At 46.2% G+C, this 24530-nt stretch overlaps 3 protein-coding genes across 8 annotated transcripts; 1 reads left to right on the top strand and 2 right to left on the bottom strand.

The window, feature by feature from the left end:
* Nucleotides 1–210: 210 nt before the first annotated feature.
* Nucleotides 211–3692, bottom strand: LOC100838950. Its single transcript, XM_003559835.4, has 4 exons — nt 2558–3692; nt 1028–1235; nt 750–879; nt 211–673 (listed from the first exon to the last, which is right to left on the bottom strand). Exons 1-4 carry the CDS (start codon nt 3391–3393, stop codon nt 396–398), a joined length of 1452 nt encoding a protein of 483 aa, XP_003559883.2. The 5' UTR covers nt 3394–3692; the 3' UTR covers nt 211–395.
* Nucleotides 3693–7268: 3576 nt separating this feature from the next.
* Nucleotides 7269–17782, top strand: LOC100838342 (SAC3 family protein B). Of its 3 annotated transcripts, none has more exons than XM_010236413.3 (17): nt 7269–7772; nt 8342–8464; nt 9228–9422; nt 9584–9820; nt 10353–10481; nt 10981–11178; nt 11519–11728; nt 11822–12033; nt 12170–12270; nt 12384–12599; nt 12709–12936; nt 13005–13096; nt 13185–13278; nt 14452–14544; nt 14621–15606; nt 15689–15803; nt 15911–17782. In XM_010236413.3, exons 1-17 carry the CDS (start codon nt 7372–7374, stop codon nt 17675–17677), a joined length of 5397 nt encoding a protein of 1798 aa, XP_010234715.1. In that variant the 5' UTR covers nt 7269–7371; the 3' UTR covers nt 17678–17782. The 3 variants fall into 3 exon arrangements, with proteins under 3 accessions (XP_010234715.1, XP_010234712.1, XP_014752394.1); XM_010236410.3 differs by having other exon boundaries at nt 10350–10481; XM_014896908.2 differs by lacking the exon at nt 7269–7772 and having other exon boundaries at nt 8342–8448; nt 10350–10481.
* A 1097-nt stretch (nt 17783–18879) lies between these two features.
* LOC100838664 (probable protein phosphatase 2C 65) lies at nt 18880–23723 on the bottom strand. 4 transcript variants are annotated; one of them, XR_731516.3, is made up of 5 exons: nt 22604–23723; nt 20170–20301; nt 19569–20075; nt 19432–19491; nt 18880–19358 (listed from the first exon to the last, which is right to left on the bottom strand). XR_731516.3 is itself a non-coding variant. In XM_003562515.4 (3 exons), exons 1-3 carry the CDS (start codon nt 23498–23500, stop codon nt 20021–20023), a joined length of 1080 nt encoding a protein of 359 aa, XP_003562563.1. In that variant the 5' UTR covers nt 23501–23723; the 3' UTR covers nt 19877–20020. The 4 variants fall into 4 exon arrangements, 2 of the variants coding, with proteins under 2 accessions (XP_003562563.1, XP_010234722.1); XR_731518.3 differs by having other exon boundaries at nt 19437–19491; XM_003562515.4 differs by lacking the exons at nt 18880–19358; nt 19432–19491 and having other exon boundaries at nt 19877–20071.
* Between the last annotated feature and the right edge of the window lie 807 nt (nt 23724–24530).

Raw genomic sequence — 24530 nt, 5'->3', positions numbered from 1 at the left:
TGTGATTTCTTCTAAATTTTTTGCAGGTTTGTAGAGTAAATTTAATATTATTTATTTTGAGATGAGACCGAGTATAAGTTACTGCTGCCTATCCAAATCACTTCTGTTTCACGGCAACCAGTTTTGATGCAGCGATCTGGGCAACAGAGACCCTCCACCCGATGGAAGCCATCCCTGAAGGATAACAAACAACAAAGACCAACAGAAACGGAAGCCAGATCAAATAAACACATTGCTTCCTCTTCCTGGTTACTCCTTATACATCACAATCCTTCAACACCAATTCACCCACTTGCCGCTAGCCGGCCGTATACACATTTGAAAAGCTAACCAACAAACGGCAAAACAATGACGTATAGAACAAAAAAACACAGACAGAAGGATCATCATTCATTTTAGCTGCCGCGCGACCATATCCCTTTCCTCAACCCCTTCTTGCTGCTCATCTTGACCACCACCCTCTGCTTCTTCTTCCGACCCTTGATCCCGCCGGCGGTCTCGGCGCCGCCTTCTCGGACCTCCGGTACCGCCACGTCGACCCGGACGATGTGGTGGTCGGAGGTCCCCTTGGAGGAGACGACCGTGTAGGACCCCGGCACGAACTTGTAAGGCGAGCCTGGCGACGCCAGGATGTAGTCCACCCTCGTGCCGTACTTGCACGTCCCTTGCACATCTGGATCCAGTTTCAGTGTGAAGTTCAGTATCGAAGTAAACAGCAAATGGAGGGCATGTGATCGATCTCATTTTACCTTGGCCTTTGGCCACGACCACGACGGCCTCGCATTCCCCGGCGAAGTCCTTGGCGTCCACGTACTGTTTCCCCTTGAGGTACCTCATCACCTCCGCCTTGGGCGTCGGCTTGCCGATCTCCTCGTAGTACTTCACATTAAAACGGAATTATTGCAAAACTTGTCAAATATAAATTTGATAAAAATTTAAGAATTTTGACTTAGGGTAATGACAGGACATTTCATATTTAGGAACGGAGAGAGTATATCACAGGTCCTTCTGGCTTGATGTAGTGTACCTTGACGATGTCGGCCCAGCGGTGGGGGGAGTAGTCGGTGGCGTCGAGGGCGTTGAGGCCGCCGGCGAGGATGTGGGGCCCGTCGGCGGAGCGGAGCATGGCGTCCACCTGCTTCATCCGCCAGCTCTCGTCCAGGTGGTCCAGCTGCGTGCAGTGGATGTTCACCGGCCCTGCATTCGGCACCTCGATCGTCGCCCGGAGCACGTTCCTGCAATCAAATCAATCCATATTCATCCATCAATCATCAGACAGACATTCATTCATCCATGGCCGGCCGTCTTCCAGATTTCGTGGTCCTAACCTAAACTTGGCCGGGCATCAAATTGATCATTTTGATTGATCCATCATAGCAGCTGGCTAAGCGTTTAAAGCTGTATGAAGACACGGCCGGTGTTTGCCGCCCATGGAACGGAGCCGGTTCACCTAATCCGTGTTTTTTAGCGCTAAATTAACACTTGAGTGGATAGTTAGTGTAGTAGTAGCTGAATTACTCATCAGCGAGATGTGCGCCATACTTACTCCCGAAGCATCTTTGATGCTTGTCGGATATCGTACGTGGGGGGTCGGGTTGACTCGCTCGTGGCAGGTAAAGCCCCGGTGCCTACTGCCTACTGGTACTACCACTTTAGGCACAAGACATGGGTCAGCTCGGGAATAATTTTATGCCTGGTTAAGATATGCTTATGTTGTCTGGAATCCCAAAGATCCGCGAAGAGATTGTTTAGGACCGTAAAAAAACTGGAAGAACATGAAGAACCGGGAATTTGATAAGAATTGCACGCAAGCGTGGAATGTATAGTTGCGAAACACGGAGAAAATGCATAGATGCACGGGGAATACGTTTCGCTGAAACGTGGAAAAAGCCGTGGCGATTTTGAGCCAGTAATAAGTAAGAAGATATTTGAAGTGGATGTCGAAATTCCTGTCAAATTTGGTCACAGGGAAGCTAGAAGTACTTGTACTATATCCTGGCAAAAAAAAGTACTTGCACTATCATTCCTGTGATCATTCAAAATTTCAAGTGACTCTAGCAAAAAAAAAAGTACAGAAATCCTGTAAAACCCTACCACTCCGTAGTATAAAAGTAACAAGAATGGGGTGATCCAACGCCGCCGTGCGATACGGCGAAACGATAAACGCCGCACGCGCGCATGCACCGACGAACCAACCACGGTCGAGCCAAAACCAGTAGCTAGCTAGCTCTACCGGCAGTACGTACGCACTCCATGACTCCATGCTAAAACAGGGGATAAAAGGACACGAGCTAAGCTACCACAGCCCGCCGTGCCCGTGCCCGGGCTACTGTCCGGCAACAGTCGCCGCACCGTCCTCCATGGCCCGCCGGCGCCACGAGCCCCGGTCGGGCAGCCACACAGACGCCGTACGCGCGTACTACCGGCTTGCCGTTGTAAGTCACATTCACAGACCACGACACGACGACGCAAACTCCAAATCTTCTTCGTGAACCGCGCAGTTGCAGAACGAGAGAATCCAAAGGAATTACTTGCTCAGTTAGTTAGTTTTACTGACCGGAGGTCGGAGGGGTCGGCGACGCGGAGCGCCTTCCAGCGCGTGATGGGCCAGCGGGAGAGCACGGCGTTGCCGTACTCGGGCGCCCAGCTCTCGGCGAACGCGTACCCCATCCCCAGCGCCGCCGCTAGCTCCGACAGCGGCCGCATCCCGCTCCCTTCCTCCGCCCGCACGTTCTGCAGCGCGATCACGTCCGCCCCGGCCTCCCGCAGCACCTCCTCCACGCTCCTCCTCCTGCCGGAATCCAGACGCCCCACGGTCGAATCCTGCTGATGCCCCTGCCTGCCGCTGAAGCTCAAGCCGTGCTGCTGCCGAAGCTTCTTGCTGCTGCTGCCTCTCATGGCGGCGGTGCCCAGCAGCTTGCCGCTGCGGTCGAGGGAGATCTCGTTGTCCTGGATGTTGATGGACACGCGCGCCTTGCTTGGGGTCCGGGATAGGAGGCTCGCCTGCGCCTTCAGGATCCCCTTGGGCCGCCGCGCGCCCGTGCCGCTGCGGCGCGCGGCGGCATCGGCATCGGCTTCGGGGACGGGTTTAGGGGACGCGGCGGCCACGGCGGGCGCCATGGAGAAGAGCGCCGCGTTGAACGTGGCCACGCGGATGGTCACCGCCGCAGCAGCCCGCGCCTCGCCCGGCCCCGGGGGCGTCGACGCGTCCGCGGTGGCGGCCTTGTTGCTGCCGAGGCGGCGCACGGTGACGCGCGGCCCCTTGGACGACGACGCCGCCGCTCCGGAGGCGCCGGCGTTGGGGCCGTGGCGGCGTCTCCGCGGGCGCGGGTGCAGGGAGCGGAGGCCGGCGAGGACGCGGCGCAGCATGTGCCTCAGCGCGGCCACGAGCATCCCACGCCGCGCCTCGGCCTCGCGCTCGCGTTCCCGGAGCGTCCTACCACGTCAGGGCGAGACTTGGCAAACGACGGACGGACGACGGGATCACGAAAACCAGCCAGCCCCGTTGCTCTGGCTCTGGCGTAGCGTAATATACTACTCCTATCGCTGCTTACTGACTCCACGGGATGCCGGGACGCGCCTGGCGACACGGGCAAGGCGCGCGACGGCGACGGCTTTCAGCTTCTCCTACGGACAGCTCTAATTTTCTACTGGCAAGTAATCTTTAGCTGCTGACCTGCTGTTGAAACATGTGGATTCGCCATTGTTGTATTCGTATCTTATCAGTACGTAGGCGGTTTCGATCGACCTGGTCACGAGTGAGATGTGTTGGCTCGTCGTTTTCTTGTACCTAGTTAGTAGCAATACACCTACCAACCTGGCCCTCTTCTCGACGGTATCTCTGCATCCCCTACGGCCGTCCAACCGCACCGGAACACCACGTACGTACGTACGTAGCACTCAATAAAAAAACGAATTGGCCAGGGAGCAGTAGCCTGAGAATTAGCTTTTCTCAGTCGATGCTTGTGAGACGTTGGATCAGACATCAAAGATTCGTGGTGCAGGAAGACAGCGCAGAGTTTTTTTTGAATAAATAAGGCCGCGTCCCTCTATAGACAACAAAGTCATGTTGTTGCATTGATAATGTGCTTTTGTTTTCCAGACAGAGATGGAAGGTTCAAATCTTCATCTTGGCAGATTTATGTAAGATTTTAATTTTTCAGCTTTTCCTTTCTTCAATTTATTAGAATAGCGCATAAATTTTCACATGCAATTTTAGGACCGCACACAAAATTTCACATGCAATTTTTAGAATCGTACACAAAATTTCAAGTGCAATTAGAATCGCTTATAAAACTTCACGTGCAATTTTTAGAATCACGCACAAAACTTCGCGTGCAATTTTTAGAATCGTGCAGAAAATTTCATGTGCAATTAGAATATCGCATAAAATTTCACGTGCAAATTTTAGAATTGTCTGTAATTTTTCCTGCTATAAATTTTCTCTTTTGCAAGAAATTTAAATTGCACAATGGTTTTATGATTATTTTAGTTGCATGAGAATTTTATAATATTGCCTATGTCCTAGCAAGCCTACAAAGTCAGGAGAACACACAAACTCAAAAGAAAAAAAAAGCAGCCAGCGGGGTGAGTATAATCGGGTAGAAATAACTATAAAAAAATCAATCAATTGCTAGCTAGTACTACATAGTCGACTAAGCCCAAGCGAGTCCCAAAAAAAAGCACCACGGCAAAAAGTAAAGAAAAAGATGCAGTATTCCTATCATTTACTCCCTCCGTTCCATATTGTTTGTCGAAATATCACATGTATCTAGATACTTTTTAGTAATAGATACATTCATTTTTGGGAAAATTTGAAACAAGAAGTTTAGAACGGAAGGAGTAAGTACAGGATCGTCGTCGTAGTGGTAGCAGTATAATGCACCACATGGAACACGTAGAGGAAGCAGAGGACGGCCGGAAAAAGAAACGAACCAGAAATCCAGGACATGGCCATGGGCCCTGGTTTACTGCAGTCTCAGGAAGCTGCTGGCGACCGGGGGGGTCCCGGGCCTCCCGGCTGCCTGCTCTCTTCGGCTAAACGCAACCACTTCCACGGGCCAGGAATTAAAAGTGGATCGCAAAATTAACCACTCCCGGCCGGCGACTCGATCAGGCCGTGCCGCTGCCATGGAATATCACGGGCGAGTACGCTACGCACGCTACGTGCGAATCAAAACCGTGTAGATACATACATACGTACATGGATGACCAGTGCCTTGATTGTCCGTCTCGTTGGACCAGCATGAGTACGAAGGAACCTCTTTCGTTTGTGCAGATCTTGTGCAGTGGAGGAAGCGGTTAGGCGATGTGACGTTGACACCGGAGTGGAGTGGAGTGAGTGAGAGTGGTTCGTGAGGGGAATATTACTGGTACGGAGTACCAGCAGTAGTTAATTAATTAATCCGGTCTATTGGAGTAGCTATACAGTTTTATGCGTGATCTCACTCTGTGTGCATTTTGTAAGTGGCCGGCCGGGGCAGTGAACTGCTGCCGTTGGCCGAGGTCACGGCTGAACAGTGAAAGATGGTGACACGACTGACAGCTGAACAGTGCTTAATTACTCTCTGAAATACTACTGGATATCCGGGATATACTGCCACTTTATCGTTAGTATACTGGAGTAATTGGAAATGCAGTATTTTACTCCGTCCGATCCATATGTAATATATCAACAATTAATATGAATTGGAGAAACACTTTTCAAACCTCTCTTTTTCAAAAAATGAAAAAAATATGTGCACGCAACAGCATGGAACGTTCATGGCTAAGGTATAATACTAGTCGAGTGTACGCGATGTTTCCTTCTCTGGAAAGTGTACTAGCGTTGATTCCTGCTTTCTCCTGGCCGGGGTTGACCTCACCTGCCTCCGTTTTCTGTTGCAAGCAGCCGCGGAGGAGCAGGACGCATGCTCTTCTTGTCTGCCAGGCCGGCCTGCAACTTTGCATGAGCGGTAGGTGTAACCGTGTGCATGCCCGATCTTTTCCCAGACCAAAGTAGAAGTAGTACTGTATTATCTATATCCGGCTTATAGTTTAGTTTATACTCCTGAACATCGCAAATGCAGCCGCGTTGTCACGCACTATTCCTGAACCCCGCCTGGACTGGATACCAAGTCTTACGATACTCCTGAACATCGCTAAAGCTCAAGGGAGTAGCAGTAATCGTGTAGTGAAAACCCAGCCTCGCTTTCCAGGATGGATTCGATCGATTTGTCTATAGAGCTTGGTTTCGAGACAAAGGCGTGTGGATGAGACTGTCCCCCTGCCTGCTCACACACGGACCGATCGATCGAAAGGATCAATCATGGTGCCATGAGCTTCTTCTTTCACGTATCACGTACAGATCGAAAAGGGCAAAGAAACTAGCTACTAGTAGCAGGTAGGTCTGAAATCACGATGATGTCGTCGATCAGGAAAAGTTTCACGGGCCGGCCGGGGGAAAAAGAGAAAGAGAGAAAACGAAAGAACAAACCGGGCTCGATCGACATAATCGCCATGCATGCACGGTGAGATGTATGATGCGTGCATCCGGTACATAACAAGGGAAAGAAGACACGGTGATAGCTAGCCAGGGGCCGCCGTCGACGAGGCGAGCACGTGAAGAAGAGGAGAGGCACCTAAAAGCTAGCGGAGCAAGTGACACGTACTTTATCACCGGACCCACCGTAAGAGTCACCGCGTACAGGTACAGACAAGGCCCCCGCCGGCCCACCGCCGCACCGACGCCGTCCGTCGTCACAGGCGATCGCACCGGCAAACCACCACCACTCGATCGGGGACAGAAAGGAACAAGAGGGAAATTCAGTGGATAATTTACGTGGAGTAGTTCTGAATTCTGATCAAGATGGCAGCAGAGTAGAGTAGTGCGCATGGATGATATTCAGGTCAACTCTTTTTCCCTTTTTTAAAGAAAGTCAACTCTTTTTCCTTGAAGAATCTTGTTAAGGTCAAGTAAGGTTCGACTGGCCGGCCCGCTCTGTCACGCCTGCACGTAGGGCCCACGAATTTTGCTAGGCCGTAATGTGAGAATAGCAGGCCCGTTATCGTTTCTCCTTTTACGCTCTCTGTACTAAAAATGGACGGCCCATGTTACTCGCGTCGGTGTGCGACGTAACCCAAATTAGTTCGACCGTTCGATTACGCACAAACGGCGAAGATCTGCTTCAGACACAACTCACAGAAGCTCTCAGTTCGGGAGAAAGTTTCGCCTGACGATCCGGCCCCACGAGTCAGTACCTCTTAGCCCAGCTCCGACTCGGCGGCTCCCCTCCGATCTCTTCCCCCAATTCAAACCCCACCTCCTCCTTCCACGCCGGCGAGGAGGCGCCGCCGGCTAGGGTTCAGTGCTCGCTCCTCCAGGCGGCGCCGATGGAGGCGTCCGGCTTCGGCCGCGACGCGGGGCCCCTCAAACGCGGCCTGGGCTCCGCCCCCTTCGCCTTCGGCACTGGCACTGGCACTGGCACCGGCTCCGCCGCCGCGCCCTCTCCTGCAGCGCCGCCAGCCCCCGTCCAGTTCCCCTCGGATCGCCCCGTAGCCCCTGTCGGTGCTGCCGCCGCCGCCTCGCGCTTCCCGAGTGCGCGCCCCCACTTCCCCGGGGTGGCCGCCAGCCCTCGCCCTGGCTTTACTCCGCCTGCCCCCGTACCTCCCGCACGCCCGGCGGCGACAGCTCCCGGCCCCTCGCGGTTCCCGAGCTCTGTTGCTGCCACCGTTCCAGGCACGTCCGCCGCTACCGCTCGCCACGTCGCTCGGCATCCCCAGCTCCAGCCGAGGTGACGTTTTGCGCTCCCCATCTCCCACCCTCCCTGCCCCAAGTGGTTTCTGTTGTTTTAGAGTTCTGCTATCGAGCTGAATGGCTAGGGATCAGGTTTCTCTACTTGCTGTTGTATCCATGTAACTGCAAGTACAGAGTAAAATAGCCCTGTACCATGTAGTAGCGTAAAATCGGAATCACAATGTTTGGGTTTTGCAGAGCTATATTTCTCCCAAAGTTCGTCCTCCTGTGTGGTCATTATGTAGATTAATGAAATCCCCATTGAAGATAGTTACTTGTGCGGATACGGTTTTTTTTATCTGAACGGGTACATTTTGGCATGCGAACATTTGTTGGTCACCGCAATCTAGTGATCTAGTTTCTACCATGTGGCCTGTTAGAAGTTGATAATTGGAAATCTTGGCATGGCACAGAGAAACCTTCTGGTTAATTGTCATGACTTGTGCATACTGGTTCTTGCATACCAAGTGACTCATATAGATCAGGATATGGTTATTGTAGTTGAAAACCTGCAATTCTCATGCTATGTAGTTGATGGAATTTTTTCGGTGTTCCCATTCTTTGTAGATTAACTGCACCATCAGTAAGCAGGCCCATGCATCCTGTTATTTCCTCAAGGAGCAGATCCCCACCCTCAAAGCAGTACGTGGGTTCTCCTGCAGACGACAATAATGGTATGGGACAAAGAAGGTAAACTGCTTGTGATGCATGTCTCGTCAAGCTACTGCATTCGTAAAGGATGTCACGTAAATTCTGGTCTCTGTTATACATTTGTATCCATGGTGTGAATAATTTGCGCGTAGGCTTGAATCAAAGGTATAGCTTGAAATTTGGTAGCCAGTCCTCCTTTAAAGCTTATTCGTGGTTTTTGCTGCACATTTTAATGTTGTTGTCCAAATGCTGTAGCCCAAACAATATGGGAGATGGGATAATCTGTGTATGGTCAGTACTCGGTACCATGCAATGAATTCTGCAATCTTTGCCAGGAGATTTACTGTCATTTTCAAATGCTGAAGCTCAAACAAAATGGGAGATGTGATAGTTTGTGTTAATGTTTATGATCATTGATCTGTACCATGCAATCTTGTGAAAATTTTGCAATGAATTCTTCACTTTCTGCTGAAGACTAATGCTGTTGTTTAGAAATCATTAGGTCAGAAGAACAAATATATTTTAATCACTGCCAGTTCTTAAATGAAAAATGACACCGATTGCCATCTATTGTTGGAACATGTAACATGGTGTGCAGTGGATCTTATCCCAGGCCTGCTTGACATGTCATCCTTTCTCCGGAGCACCCTACATAGATAGACATATGGTTATGTAGGTTGGAGTAAAACTTTTTTTATGTGCGAGTTCAGTCGGTGTCTTCCTGGAGTTTGTTACAAACTTACACTAGCCTTGTGGGCAAAGCTATCTTGGTTTCAAAACCTAATGTGTTTTCCATTGATAGGTTGGTAAACTATGCAGACCCATTGTTTGGAAATGGAAGTGTGCAACCTTCAGAGCAAATGAGGACGCGTCCGCCAGAGATTGGAAAAACAGCAAGATCGCCACCATTGGACATTACCAGCAAGTTTAGAACTGCATCAAGTCCCCAAAATTATCCTCTTGCGCAGAGTGCCGAGCCTCGTGATCATGTGCACAAGTGAGTTAAATTTCCAGCAAGTTATATTTTGGGTTCTATTATTGTCTTGCTACTACATCTCATAATAGAGTCGTTGTACTGATTAGTGAGCTCAAATTAGTATTTTCAGTAATAAATGTCACTCTATGCTGCTTACCCCCCTGTTTTTGCTGATATTTCAGGCCTAATCTATCACCTTCCAAGTTTGAAATCCAGAACCAGCCTCCTTTTAACAATGCTGCAGCAGCTTCCTCTCCTCTTTTGAATAGCAACCGTTTAGTCCCTGGTGGCAGGTTCCGTCCTGCCTCAGGGACGAGTGTATCTTCTCCATCAGTGCCTGGTGACGTCACTCATTATGATAATCCAACACCATCAGTTATGCCTCAACAAGACATGAATGAACATATGCAACTCCAAAGGTGCTGTGGACTAGAATTGTTAGAAACTGCCACATTTTGATCTGAACATCCTCCTATTTGTAATTCTTCATTTTGTGGGTGTGCGTCAGTAGTTATTCAGACAGTATACTCTTTATTTCAGTAGTAATCTTTGGTGTGTATTTTAGTCGAGCAAGGGAAAATCCTTTCTAGACTAGAATTGTCACTGTGCTTGTCTTGCGAGCCATATTGAAGTTTGTACTAGACATAGGGTGGTATATCAAATCGGAGAACCTTCTGATGCTGGTAGTTTCACATGGGAGTGACATCTTCCCTCTGCCGGGATGCTCTTCCTATTCAAAAGAACATTAGCAATTGTTTGAACCAACTTTCACACTGTAATTTAATACTCAATCGAATGAAAACAAAATTGCTGTTGTGGTCACATTTGTTATCTAGAGCGCTGTTATTTTTTTTGCTTAATGCCGTTGCTTGTGCATGTGTGCTTGTGTTGGTGTTTATGTGCTTATGCCTTTGTAATTTAATGTGTTTTGTTTTTATTCTTCTTCAGTAGATTCTCTGCTCCTTTTCAAAGTCGAACAATCGATCATAGCATTTCAAAAAGGTCTAGGTCACCTACTTCATCATATCAGGATATTGATGGTGCTGGAGCTCGTCATGGTACTGGTGCAAATCCTAGAAGGTATTACTATCTACTTATTGTCATTTCTCTATGGTGTGATTGTTTTCTATATTTGCTGTATAAATTGTTATTTCTTATTTATCTTATTTTCTATATAAATAAAGCTGCTGCTTTGATTTTGAACAAGTATCCTGGAGGGAAAGTAGACAGTCATGTTGCTAAACTAAACAAAGAATATAGCACGGTTACTTTGAGAAAATCTCTTCTCTACACACTTCTTGGATATTTTATTTTCGTCGTAGCTTTTACACTTGTTTAAGGAATATTAAGCAACTTGTGTTTTCTTTGAGCTTCTTAATGCGGAAACCCTCATCAGCATGTACTAACCTTCTGTGCTAATTTTGTTTGAAGCAAGATAATGACTAGTTTTTGTCACATGGTTTCCTGTAAAGCTAATTCTAGCAGTCTGAAATCTGACTATCTTAAATGGCTTACTCAGTTTTGTTACAGTTGACTTGTGGCTAATTCAGAAAGCATTTTCCTCCCATTTTCTTTCCAGACTGATAGACTATACAGATACCTTGTTTGATGATGCAAATGTTGAAACCTCCAAAAGGATGAGAGCTCCTTCATCAGAATTCACAAATATGCTCAAATCGCCACCTTCAGATATTAGAGACAGTATTGGGTTAGCACCGGTAGGTTTTGGCAGTAATGGTGCAGCCCAGAAGCTTCGTTCACATTCTGATACCCAGAGGTAGTACTTTTGCCTGATTTTGTTCTGCAGATTGTCAGTTTTGGTCATTATGTTAGTGTTGGTAACAGATGGTAACAATGATGGTTAAAATAAATTATAGTCGGTAAGAGCACAATGCCCTACGATCTACTCCCTTCGTTCCATAATTCTTGTCTCAAATTTGCCCAAAAATGGATGTATCTATTCCTAAAAAGCGTCTAGATACATGTAATATTTCGACAAGAATAATGGAACGGAGGGAGTATATATTTATCCCTAGGAGTGTTAATAAATGAACTGGTCCATTACTGTGCCTGCCAGTTCTTAACTTCTAGCGTTTAACAGTTGCATCCCTTGCCAGGGTTGGAAGTCAAACACAATCACGCATTGGTGATGTGCGTTCACCACCGTATCAGATGTTTCGTCCTTCAGATAGTCATTCAAATGAACATAACACACCTGCTGTTTCTCCACCGAAGCCCTCGATTCTTAGTTCTAACAAAAGGAGCGTGACCCCTCCTCTGGATGTTAGTGACGACGATTACGTTATCTCTTCAACTGAACTTGAGAGGTACTTACAGTTGAGCTTCACTATACAGCAGATCCCTTTATTTCCATCAAATATGCTACCTGTTGTTATTGACTCATCTAACATATACTGTAGAGAAAAACAGGCAAAAGCCAAGCGTTTGGCTCGTTTCAATGTTGAATTAAGCAGGCCAGTTGAAAATATCAATGATCATGCAAAAGCAGACAAACAGAAACAAACCTCTTCAACGGGGAAAGTTCCAGTCAGATCAAATGATAGTACTTTGGCCGACATGGACCCCTCAGGGTTAGCTGCAATTCTTGGGCTTTGTTCTGATATGTGCCCAGGTGATTCCTGCTCTAGATCATACCACTTATTTCTGCACAATCTTATTTTTGTCATTATCATTTCCTCTTGAATATGTATGTTTCTTTTCGTAAAAAAAAAGCACTTACAAATGTGTATGCATTGTTTGTTTTGTAGAACCTGAAAGGGCGGAACGCGAGAGAAAGGGAGATCTCGATAGGTACGAAAGGTTAGGTGGAGACAGAAACCAAACTACGGAGCTTCTTGCTGTTAAAAAGGTAGATGATGTTTACCTTATTATCACCTGGCACCACGACAGGATTCTATCTGAAGTTATTTCTCATCACGTATAACAGGAAGCATGACAGAAGTTATTATCTGATTGATACAGTATAATAGGACTGCTGAGAGAGATGCAGACTTGATCAGGCCTCTGCCAGTCCTGCAGAAGACCATGGAATACCTTCTTAGTTTGCTGGATCACACATACGATGACAGTTTCTTGGGCCTATACAACTTCTTGTGGGATAGGATGCGAGCGATAAGAATGGATCTTAGAATGCAACATTTCTTTAATCAAGAGGCTATTTCTATGCTTGAGCAAATGGTATTTGCATTTTTGTCTCTTTGTCCAACTGCCCATACATGTTTCTTTCTTTGAATATCCTTAATTCTCAGAAAGTTTCATCTGGAGCCATCTTTTCCTTTCTGTCCAGATAAGGCTCCACATTGTAGCAATGCATGAGTTATGTGAGTACAATAAGGGAGAAGGTTTTTCAGAGGGTTTTGATGCACACCTCAACATCGAGCAGATGAATAAAACATCAGTTGAGCTATTTCAAATGTATGATGACCACAGGAGAAAGGGTGTGCTCTTCTCAACAGAAAAAGAGTTTCGGGGTTATTATGCACTGCTCAAGTTAGACAAGCATCCTGGTTATAAGGTGAGTTAAATTTAGTGGACCTAGTTGTCTTTTGATGTAAAGCTGAATTCTACGTACATCCGAATTAGGTGGAACCTGCTGAATTATCTCTGGACCTTGCTAAGATGTCTCGTGAAATGAGAGGCAGTCCAGACATCTTGTTTGCAAGAGAAGTTGCAAGGTAACCCATGCCATCTTGGATATTTGCATTTCTCCGGTTTGTACTAACTTTTGTTTGACTTAACACCAGCCTTTGTTATGCAATTCAGAGCATGCAGAATGGGGAATTACATTTCCTTCTTCCGGCTTGCAAGGAAAGCAACATATTTGCAGGCTTGTTTGATGCATGCGCACTTTGCAAAGGTAGTACCATTGTTGGTCAAAGGATATTCACTTTTGTGCAATTTTACTGAAATTATTTGTTTCAAACAGGCTCATATATTTTCTTGTTCTCCATTGTGTGTTTGTGCTGCCTATCGTGTAATGGTAGCCTTGTAATACTATAATGAAAACTCTTATAGTTTCCTTGTGTTACCAGAATTGATAGCTGATAATCTGTCGTTGTAGTTGTTAAGACCTTCTGTTAGTTCTTCACCAGGCAAAGTCTCTTGGTAGTATAAAATCAATCAACCTATTTTTTGATGTGGTTCCATTATATTGGACTTTGAGTCATAGCTAACCAGCTAGGGGAAGCTGTGGTTCGAAAAAAAAAGGCCAGGGGAAGCTGTGGGATCAAAGGACCCTTATACTTGTTATAGTTTACATATAATTCCAGAACTCCACATAAATGTACAAAGATTTTGCATTGATAATTGATCCCACACTGTAAAATTTATGGATTCACCATTGACTGATTCTTCCTGTCCAGGGTCGCACTTCTTTAAAGCTTTAAGATGTTCTGCATTGGATAAAATATACTTTTGTTATGAGGAGTCACTGATGATGGTTTTCTGAAAACAATGGTTGATCCACATGTCATGAACCTAATGGCAGCTAATATAGTGTCCAGGCGGGATGATATAAAGGGTATTGGCCCATTGTGGTATTAGAAGGGCATATAAAGGCATACATTAGGATGAGATAACTAGAGGGATTGAGGGATAGCAGCTATGTGAGATTTCTCTCTTGCATCATCTGGAAGGTTACATTGCTGTCAATTAACTTCACCCCTATTAATTGGAAACAAATCGGGCTCTTATTTCTACCTCTTCCTAAGCCTCCTCCTTAACAACTGCTGCACCATCCTTTCCTCTCATGCCAGTCTATTGTCTAACTTCACATACCACATACCCTGATCCTCTTCAAGCCATGGCGCAACAATGGTACACTTTAGGAATTGTGGGTTACCTGTTTGACCATAGACCATATTTCTTCTTCTCCTAAACTATGACTTATGATTTTCCATTCTTAGATATATAATTTTTTATTCCAATTTTATATGTTCAATTTCCATTGTACTGTTAGTTTCCATCTACTATTGTTCATTTGTTCAGTTCACACCTTTGTAAAGATTAAAATAAGTTCTCTTCTACCCAGCTAAGAAGGCAAGCACTGGCTTCCCTGCACAGTGGTCTACAGATTAACCAAGGCATTCCTATTTCACACGTTGTGGAGTGGCTTGCAATGGAGGTAAGTGTTCTCTTACTGACTGTCGTTGATTCAATATGGTAAAAACGATATTATCTCTTGCCTTATACTTTTTCAGGATGAGGACGTTGAAAGTCTCTTGGAGTACCATGGTTTTGGATCTAGGCAGTATGAAGAACCGTACCTAGTGAAAGAAGGGCCTTTTCTTAACAGTGAGAATGATTTTCCATCTGGCTGTTCTGAACTTGTGCGCTCAAAGAAATCACAGAGAGTCATAGATGATGTTTCTTCTGGTCCAGTTTGTGCTCCCACTAGCCAAAAATTGACTGTTGCACCATATTCTGATCGGTTTACTCCCCCAGCTAGCAAAAGAGAACTTGTTCCACCAAAGTCTGCACTTGAGGTTCCTGTTAATTCCAAAAGAGGGTTTGGTTCGTCGTTATCTGGGTCTGCTTCTCCCACTTCCAGCGGACAAATTACCTCACCGCGTTTTAGTCCATTTTCTCCAAAAGCTGCCAACCAACAATTCAGTTCGGGACATTCAAGTCCTATTTCTCCAACTGCTGGTAGAAAGGAGACTGTTCTAACTTTTCCTAGTACCGATTCTCCACGTAGTAGCAAGCACGCATTCTTGCATGCAGGATGGATGGATGACCAAAGAATAGCTTCACCGAAAGCAAAAGGCAAGACCAAGGTGCCTGATACTTTAATACCTGAAGACAATAATGGTGGTTTTGTAGAGTTCTCAAAAGAACAAACTAGCGTGCCGTGGTCAGAAGCGTACACTCAACATGTTGATGCTTTGGCAGAAACCATTGTTTCACATCCTCTTCCAGATAGTGTACCCACAGATTATTTCCATATGCATGAAAAGGAAGATGAGTTCAGATCACATGGTTCTGGCAGTGGGACAGATTTAGATGAGGGAAATACAACATGCCGTGAAGCCAATCCAATAGAACTTGGGTGGCCTACAAGATCCCCTTTGCCTGGTCATGAGGGGCATGCAGATCACCAGATTAATAAGAGAACAGATGACTCGTTACCAATTACTGTCTCCCCTAAGAAAAGAATTTCTGATGAAAGGCTGAAGATGATACTGAGGTTAGTATTTTTAATCCTTGATCGATGTCAGTAATTCTTCAATGTAGCTACCAAACCTTTGTCTCCTACCGTGATTTTACAGGAAGTGGAGGCAGCGTGCTGTTGATAAGAGATTTCTGAGAGAGCAGAAAAATGCTTTTGCTATTGCAGCATTGAATTCTCTGTCACTTGGACCACCAGTTCACCAAACTGCAGTGGTGAGTTTACGATAGACATGCCATATTTATTTGAAGGCTTGTTGTTTTCTGTAATTTATTTCAAGTTTTGTGAGATCATGATAATATGTTACTTCTCTACAATGAAGGTACCAAAGCATGCAGTCCACGAATTAGACATTGGCCATGCTTTTAAAGAGAGATATACAAGACAACAGAGATCCTGGTCACGACTAAATGTCTCAGAGTTGACTGGCCCCATTTTAATTGAAAGGAAACCTGATGCTAGATGCCTCTGCTGGAAGATGCTGGTACTTGTTCCACCAGGTGCCATGGAATCTCAGAGCAACTATTTTGCCTCAAAATGGGTACTCAAAAAACTCATGGGTTCTGAAAATGATGATGGTGGATTACTTTTGACTTCAGCAGACCTCTCAATTTGGAGAATGTGGGCCAGTTCTCCAAGTAAGTGCTGCCTATCGATTGTTAGGGCCAGTGACCAACAAGTAATTGGTAACGACATTGCTAACAGCACAAACTGTATAGTATTTGTGGTATCCGAAAGCATTCCGTGGGAAATGCAGAGAGCACGATTTGGCAGTCTGATAGCCTCCGTACCTGCTCAATCCAGTCTCCCTCTTCTCATTTTGAGTGGTGACACATATAATGATGGGTATGATTGTGCGTCACAAAATGTCATTGACAAGCTTGGCCTCAGTGGTCTGAGCGAAGGAAAAATTGCATCATCCTTGGTTGTTTTTCTAGCTGGAGGCTGCACAGAAGGTTATCCCAATGGTTTCTTTGACGATGACAAGCTGCGTGAGGGCTTAAAGTGGATGGCAAACAGTTATCCTCTATATCCTGATGTCATCCTCGTGAAGACCCATGAGTTACTTCTGAATTGCTTGAACCCATCACTTGAGGTGCTTCACAGCCGTGTAGCATCTGAAGTTGGTCCTGAGCATTGCATCTCAGTATTCAACAATGCTATCAGTCAGCTTGCAGAAGAGATTTTGGCTGCAGCATACACAAATCCTAATCAATGGCCAGCTCTTGAAATTGATCTTCTGGAGAGATCAAGCAGTGAGAGGATTTTCACAGAAAAATTCTTGCCTAGCGTTGGATGGTCATTGCCATCAAGAATCCAGCCACTCATTGAAAACGTGAAGAGCTGCAAACTTCCTGAGTTCAGTCATGACTTGTCTTGGCTGAAACAAGGCTCTTACATGGGCAGCCAGATTCAGGATCAGAAGTTGTTTCTTGAGGAGTGCTTGACCGAATATCTGACTCATTCAACTCGGTTGTTAAATGGAGCTCAGGCGGTTGCTGAGGCGAAGATTATGGTGCAGAAAGGTGTTGGTCTTGAGTTCCGTGACTCATATCACTACCTTGTGCCCAAGTGGATCACCATCTTCCGGCGGATTTTCAACTGGAGGCTAGCGAGGCTCTCTACCGGAGAGTTCTCGGAAGCTTATGTCCTGAGTCAGCATCTCTACCAGGATCCTGCGGTTGATTCTAATGGTGTAACAGAACACGGTGTCGCTGCCAACAATGTCACTACAGATGAGGTGTCCATATTGGACGATCATGACATGATGCCTGATGTGTCATCTGGCCTCTCGTTAGACGAGATCATTGAGGTCAGCTGTGATCTCGATGCTTTCAGTGTGCCACCGGTGAGATCTCCGCCTCTGCAGCCGGCCACTCCAGTACGAGAGGAACCTCAACCGCCAGCCCGCATCAACGGTGACGTGAACCTGGTGGATGGAGCTACCGTCGACATGAGCAACATACCAAGAAGAGTGGAGCCCAGAGATTTGGTGCCACCTGAGTGGGATGACGAGCTTGCCAAGTTAGAGGCTCAGTGCACTAAGCTGCAGGCCAGGATCGACGAGAGGCTCTTCCTATACTTCTGAGTTGCTACGAGACATTTTAGAAGACCATTTTGCCTGTAACCTGTAACAATATCATCATGTGAAAAATATATATTTGCCAGGTCATGCGAGCATTTTTTTCTCACATGAATGCCACGGTGTTTCAAGATGGCAATGGGCCCTAAAACCCGAAAACCCGCGGGTTTTTACCTCAATAGGGGACGGGTTTGGGTCAAATGCAATCACCGCGGGTTTGCTCATGGGTCAAAAGTGAAACCCAGCGGGTTTCACGGGTTCAGACCCGGTGCAGCACTCCCCAAACCCGGTACACATGAAACTCGCGGAAATTTTCAGATAGCTCATTAAATGGCCCAACACAACCCATGTATCTACCCAAACCCCCACATATATAACACTTCTAACTCTAAATCCCTCCCCGAATCCCCATTCTATCTGCCAGCCTGCCACCGCGTGCTCTCTCCGCGGCGCGGCACTGCCCACTCCTTCATGCCTCCCATTTTGTGAGAACTATATGCTGTCATCTTATTAAACGATGTTGTCATGTTGCTGTTGTTATGTTGTTATGTGTGAATTATAAATTATATTGTTTTTCTTTAATGTTATTGCTGCTATTTTGGCTGTGTAGAAAAACGGGTTCGGGTTCCTAGACGGGGATGAAAAACCCGGCGGGGACGGGGCTGGCAAAATTTTGAAACCCATGACCAGGGACAGGGATGGGTACGGGTTTGGATTCAGGGTCACGGGGATGGGTTTGGGCAACCACTACCTGACAGGTTTCGTCCCCATTGCAATCTGGAATGGTGTTACAGGATGTCAGTTTGAGACATCTTCTGCATTCTCATGTCACCGGTAGTTTATACAATGGATTTCAACCAAGTTCCTACTTTAACTCCTGAAAATATTTACGCTTTCGAATTGTATGCATAATATATTCAGGAAAATAGTTTACGACATACAAATACTCCCTCAATTTCACAAAAGTTGGCGTATTTTGTTTCGTTAAGACAAGCCTTTGACCAAGAATTACTCTATTAATATTATATGATACGAAACCATGATCGTTAGCAAAAACTTTTAAAGACGAATCCATTGATATAAATTTCATGTATGGAAAAACACATATCAATAGAGTTTTCATTGGTCAAAGTTTTGTCTTAACGAAACAAAATACGCCAACTTTTGTGAAATGGAGTAATTACAATCGAAGTTTGTGGTCAAAGTGGTGCCATCAAGACGGATAATTATTACTCTCTTGTGGAGATGGAATCTGCCAACCATAAGCATGTAAAGCAAACGTGTTTGTTCAGTAAACACTAAAAAGCAGCTGATATTCAACTAAAAAAGAACCCCTCCTATCGGTAAAAGAAAGCGTCAAATGTTCGTTGTGGCAGCTGCACTTCACTGCAGGCCACACCATATTACGGCAAGCATCAACTTATTAATATCTTGTAATAATATAGTATAGTTAAGAAATAATACAAGTAAACTGAACTCCATCCTGGACCAAACGCTTAGCGGCGCTCGATCGCCACATGTTGAAAAGCCAATCAATCCACAGTTAAACTGCCCTGTTTGGGTCAGAACCTTCTGTGTTGTCAGCCAGCAGTCGCTCTAAGAAAACACGAGCAACGGCACCGAGCCTTGGGACCGGTGCAGAACAAGCACTGTTAGCCAGCATGACATCCGCGGCTGACGAGGTCACCTGCAAATGACAACAGCCATTTTAAACGAATTGCTCAGGAAATCCGACAAACGGAAAGTATATTAGGCAAGACCTTACGTAGGGTGACGATTGGTCGGGCTGCTGCTTCCTTTGTGAGATTTATGTTAAAGGGCTGCAATGAAATGGGTGAACTCATATGAGCTTGTTTGCATTTACTCCATTCATCAGTCCGACGATTGGTGACATTACCTCACTTTGAAGTCAAGCTTCCACTGCTTGCGGTGCAGCTCTCTCGGTTTGTGTCGGCTTGAATACTTCTGATGATTTACTGCCTCTGAACAAAAGGTGTGGAGATGAAGGAGCAGTGGAGGAGAGGCATCGTTCTGATGGAGAGCCAGAAGACGATGGCTGTAGTTCAGTAGCTGCACCTCCGCTCAGGTGATATGTTTCTGACGGTACAAATACAGGTAGCTCTGATTGTACCATGTGCACAGCTCTCTCAGTTTGTGTTGGCCTGGATGCTTCTGATGCTTTATCACCTCCTAACAAAAGGTGTGTAGGTGAAGGAGCAACACAGGAGAGACGTCGTTCCGATGGAGAGCCAGAAGAGGATTGCGGTAGTTCCGTAGCAGCACCTCCGTTAAGGTGATATACTTCTGACGGTACAAATGTAGGTAGCCCTGATTGTACCGTGTGCAATGCTATCGGCGCTCCCGTGCCGCTGTAGTTAGCTTTGTCACTCCCTGCAGGACCTGACTAAGTAAATTTTGGAAGAAACATAAATAAATTTCTGCAGCTGCAGAATAATTGTAATATTATGCGTACATAATTTAAGGTATTGTGCACCTACATTTTCAGCATCCCGTATATGCACAATTATTATTGTTATATCATCTGTCCTGTTTTCATGTTCCAGCCATAGTTTGTATGACTCTGCAGCGATTGCTGAACAGGCATCTCGGGGATCTTTGTGCATAGCCACCTGTAGGAATCCAGATAAAAAAAGTTTAGTATTACGACATGGATCCAGAGAACACCACAGACAAACCCTAGCAAGCAAAGCTACATATAACATGAGATTTTTACTACTCCCTCTGATCCATATTAATTGTCTCAAATTTGCTCAAATATGGATGTATCTATGCCTAAAAAGTGTCTAGATACATGTAATATTTCGACAATTAATATGGATCGAAGGGAGTAGAAGACTTTGAGTGGTACCTAATATAGCATAAAGGAAACAAGAAGATGCCAACATCTAAATACAACTACCAGATTTTGACCACCCCAGAATTGGCATATGTAACAAACTTGCACATTTATGCACCTCATGTAGATGCACGGTTGCACACAAGCAGAGAATCATGTACTCCCTCCGTCCAACAAAAGATGTCTCAATTTTGACTAAATTTGAATGCATCTATACACTAAGTCATGTCTAGATACATCCAAATTTTGACAAACTTGAGACATATTTTGTTGGACGGAGGAAGTACAACAAAGAACCTGGAAAACAGAACAGCTGTTACCAGCCTGGTTTCCTAAGGTACACACAGTACTCCCAGCAATTGGTTATGGAAAGTGGTGGGAAGGAAAAGAGAGGGTTAACTGGGGGGACCATCCGATTAAGAACTCTAGATCATGTTATCAAAAGAGAATAGAATTGACAACATGCATGCACAGCACTGTTGTTCCAGCAATCAGCAGTCGGTTCTGAAGTGACTTGTCAGTTCTGAGACCAATAAAATGGCCAATATACCTTTTTTTCAGCTGCAGTACTTTTAGGAAAGTATTATAATAATTATGACCAACCAGTCTGTATTATCATGTTCTCACTGTCATTTACCTATCTTATCCCTCTTTTTGCTGGTCACACTAGGAATTAGTCAATTTGCCATTACAGCTCAGATATTAGTCGACTATTCATCTATTACTCAGTAAAGGCACCTCCACTTCTGCAGAACTTTATTCAGAGTGATAGCTTTCATAATGGCAACATCAATCAACCTCAAAATCCTGACCGTTTCATAATCATTACACCGTGCTACACTTCCAGCTTTCTGAACAAAGATACTAGAATGATGACATTCTTTTGGTACGCAAGAACAAATGGATTAAAAATCTGATATCCAGGACCATTTGCTTTTGATTCCTGCATGCGAAGGTTGACCAATTATGACCCCAGGAGTAAATAGTGTATTAATTGTTAGTTGTTAGTAAGTAATAACCACCGATCTCCATTCTTAATACTAGATTCCTAGAGTCTCAACACCAAGTTCATCACCTGACATAGAAACATGTGGAAAATTTCGAATTGCTATTTTAACCGAAACCATGGTTCAAATTCTGGCGCTTAACTGTGTTATCCGACAAAATTTAAAAACTAACACTACAAAGGTGCTAACCGGATCACACACTGTACGTTTATCCGGTTTCTGTATACGAGATATTCAAACTGTTTCCACTCTTCAATAAGATTCCACAATAATCTGTAAATTGCTGAAATCATTTGAATGTCCACATCCTTATACGTGAAAGTTTAGGTATCCAGCATGCAGGCTTACCAGAATATCATACGAACATCCACCACCCAGAATATTCCACTGCACTTATTACTATGTATGCATCTTATCTTCGTCTTAACAAGCATTCTTATCTTCTCTAACTACAGTCTACAGATTTAACTGCAGAATCACATGCTTAACATTCCATGGTCCACCCTTCCAACTAACAAGTGAATGATAATCTCATGAGAGACGTCATACTTGTAAGGGGAACAATTTTTCCCTTTCCTTGATCATATCAAGTAAAGGTCATCCTCCAATTGGACTTCAATATATTCACAGTTCAGACAAACTCGATGAAGCCTATAAACTCGTAAATGTACGATGTATCATATAAATTTACTGCTAAGATTGCCACAATAACGAAACATCATTTATTGTTCCCAATCCTGATGATTCAGAAGCTTCACCTCAAATGCCGCTAAACGTATTAGCTCATATACAAGCTAAGCATCTTGCAGCTAGTTTACAGTACCAGCACAAGGAAAATATAGAAGCGATAAATTTCCACAACCCCCATAGTAGCTGCAACCAATATCTGCTCCCTTGAAAAGTAAAAAAAACGAAGCATGTGTGCTACTGTTGGAATTAGAATCCATGATAAGAACTATACAAATACGTATGACTGATTTTGCTCTTGGGAGTCATTCGATTACTAACTCCAAAATGGATCGAGTTCAAATGGGCAAGGAAATTAGAGAAGAGAGGGAAAAGCGTCACCATGTCAACGACTTCCTGGCTGGAGAGGAACTCGAACACCCCATCACTGGCGACGACGAAGAACAGGTGGGCTGGAGTGATCTCCACGCTCTTCACCTCAGGCTCGGCGATGACCCCAACCCCCTCAGCGGCGAGGTCGCCGAGGCTGCGGGTGAAGGCCGTGCCGGGGTAGAGCCCGTCGCGTGCCCACACGCGGGGCGGGTCCCCCTCGTCGGCGAGCCAGCCCTCGGCGTCCGGGTCGCGCACGCCCTCCACCTGCTCGACCGACATGACCCTCGCCCCGCACGCCTTGACGCGCGCGCGCTCGTCGGCGCGGAACGGCGTCTGGTCCCAGGACAGCTCCTCCGCCGCGACGCGCCCGTCGCGCCAGACCCCGGCCACGGCGCGCGAGTCCCCGACGTTGGCCACGTGGAGCGCGCCCCCGGCCACCAGCGCCGCCACGGCGGTGGTCCCGCTCATGGAGTCGTCCACGCCCCCCGCCGCGTGCATCTCCTCGTTGGCCGCCGTCATGGCCTCCCGGAACGCGCCCGCGGGGTCCGCCGCGAGGCGGGGGAGGAGGAGGAGCCGCGGGAGCGCCTCGCGCGCGAACTGCGCGCAGGCGGCCCCGCAGGCGCCGTGGCCGTCGAAGACGGCGAAGAGGTGGAGATCGGGGTCACCCGCGAAGCGCGTGGCCACGAGGTGCGCGTCCTGCGACTCCCGCCCCGGCGCGTCCGGGTACAGCCCGTCCACCGCCAGCGTCGCGTACTCCAGCACCAGCCCCGCCCCCGGCACCGCCGCGCGCCCGAGGGTGGTAGCGCCGCCGCCGCCGCGCCCTCCACCAGGCACGCCGCCTACTCCTTCTCGTTCCGCGACTCCTTCTCCTCCGCCGCCGCAGCACTTGCCCTGCGCGCACCCCATGGCTGGCTGTCTGGCTGGCTTCGCCCCCGGGTCCCTAGGGTTTGGGTGCCTTCGGGGAGAGGAGGTTGAACCGAATCGAATGGAGGAATGGAAAATATGGAATGATTCAAACGCGACTTGAGCAGGACGGAAGGGAGTGTGCGTGGGGAAGGCACATAGAAAAAGTTGTTTGGGTTTTTGCCCACGAGAAATTCTTTGGGTTTTTGTTGCTTGGAGCCTTGTGCTACTCTTTTTCTCTTTTCTTTTTTCTATTCTTTATTTATAAGCCTCTGTTAGGCTGCACTCTTCTGACCGGGGACGAGAGCGATGTGAGAATCTAGTATAGCGAAAGTTTGTGTCAACTGAGAATGTTCCATGTCGTATACGGAGTACTCTCTTTCTTTTTTACATTCCTTAGTTTTTACTATTGAATTGCATCCGTTACTCATCTCAACCAAAAATCCAAACTGATAGAAAAGACTAGTAGATAATTTATGTCAACACTTAATAATGTAGTGAAACATGAGAAACTTCACCAAGATCCCAACAAGCAGTGTATTGAATGTCGCAGAAGGAGAGAAGAGATCTTAGAAAAGTAGTTCAAGTATGATATTAATTACGATCGAACTATTTTTAGCACGAAAAGGAAGCAGCAAACAATGATGAACTGAGATCACCATTTTCGGGAATTTTTTGCAGCAGTGGCCGCCCTTTTGTCAAAAATGGCCACCTTCAAACATTATTGACAAAACTAGCTTGACGGAAAGCACACAAAGCGGCACGTGGCCTTTCCGTCAATGCCATTGGCGGAATGTACTGTAGCAGTGTTTTGTGCATTTGATTCTGTGTGCTGGGAAGCGCTTTTGCCCCCCTTCAGCCAATCCCAAAGGCGGAAAGACCTTTCCGCCAATGCCATTGGAGAAAAAGCCACGTGTTGCTATATGTGCTTTCCGTCAAGCCATTTTTGACATTTCGTTCGGGAGGGGCTCATTTCTGTCAAAAACGTCCGTCAGGGTGGCTAATTGAGCAAAAAATTCTTGTTTGGGTGCAT

Source organism: Brachypodium distachyon, chromosome 1 (assembly GCF_000005505.3).
Source record: "Brachypodium distachyon strain Bd21 chromosome 1, Brachypodium_distachyon_v3.0, whole genome shotgun sequence".
NCBI lineage: Eukaryota > Viridiplantae > Streptophyta > Magnoliopsida > Poales > Poaceae > Brachypodium > Brachypodium distachyon.
Note: the sequence above shows the minus strand (reverse complement) of the source record. Positions and strands in the feature narration are given on the sequence as shown.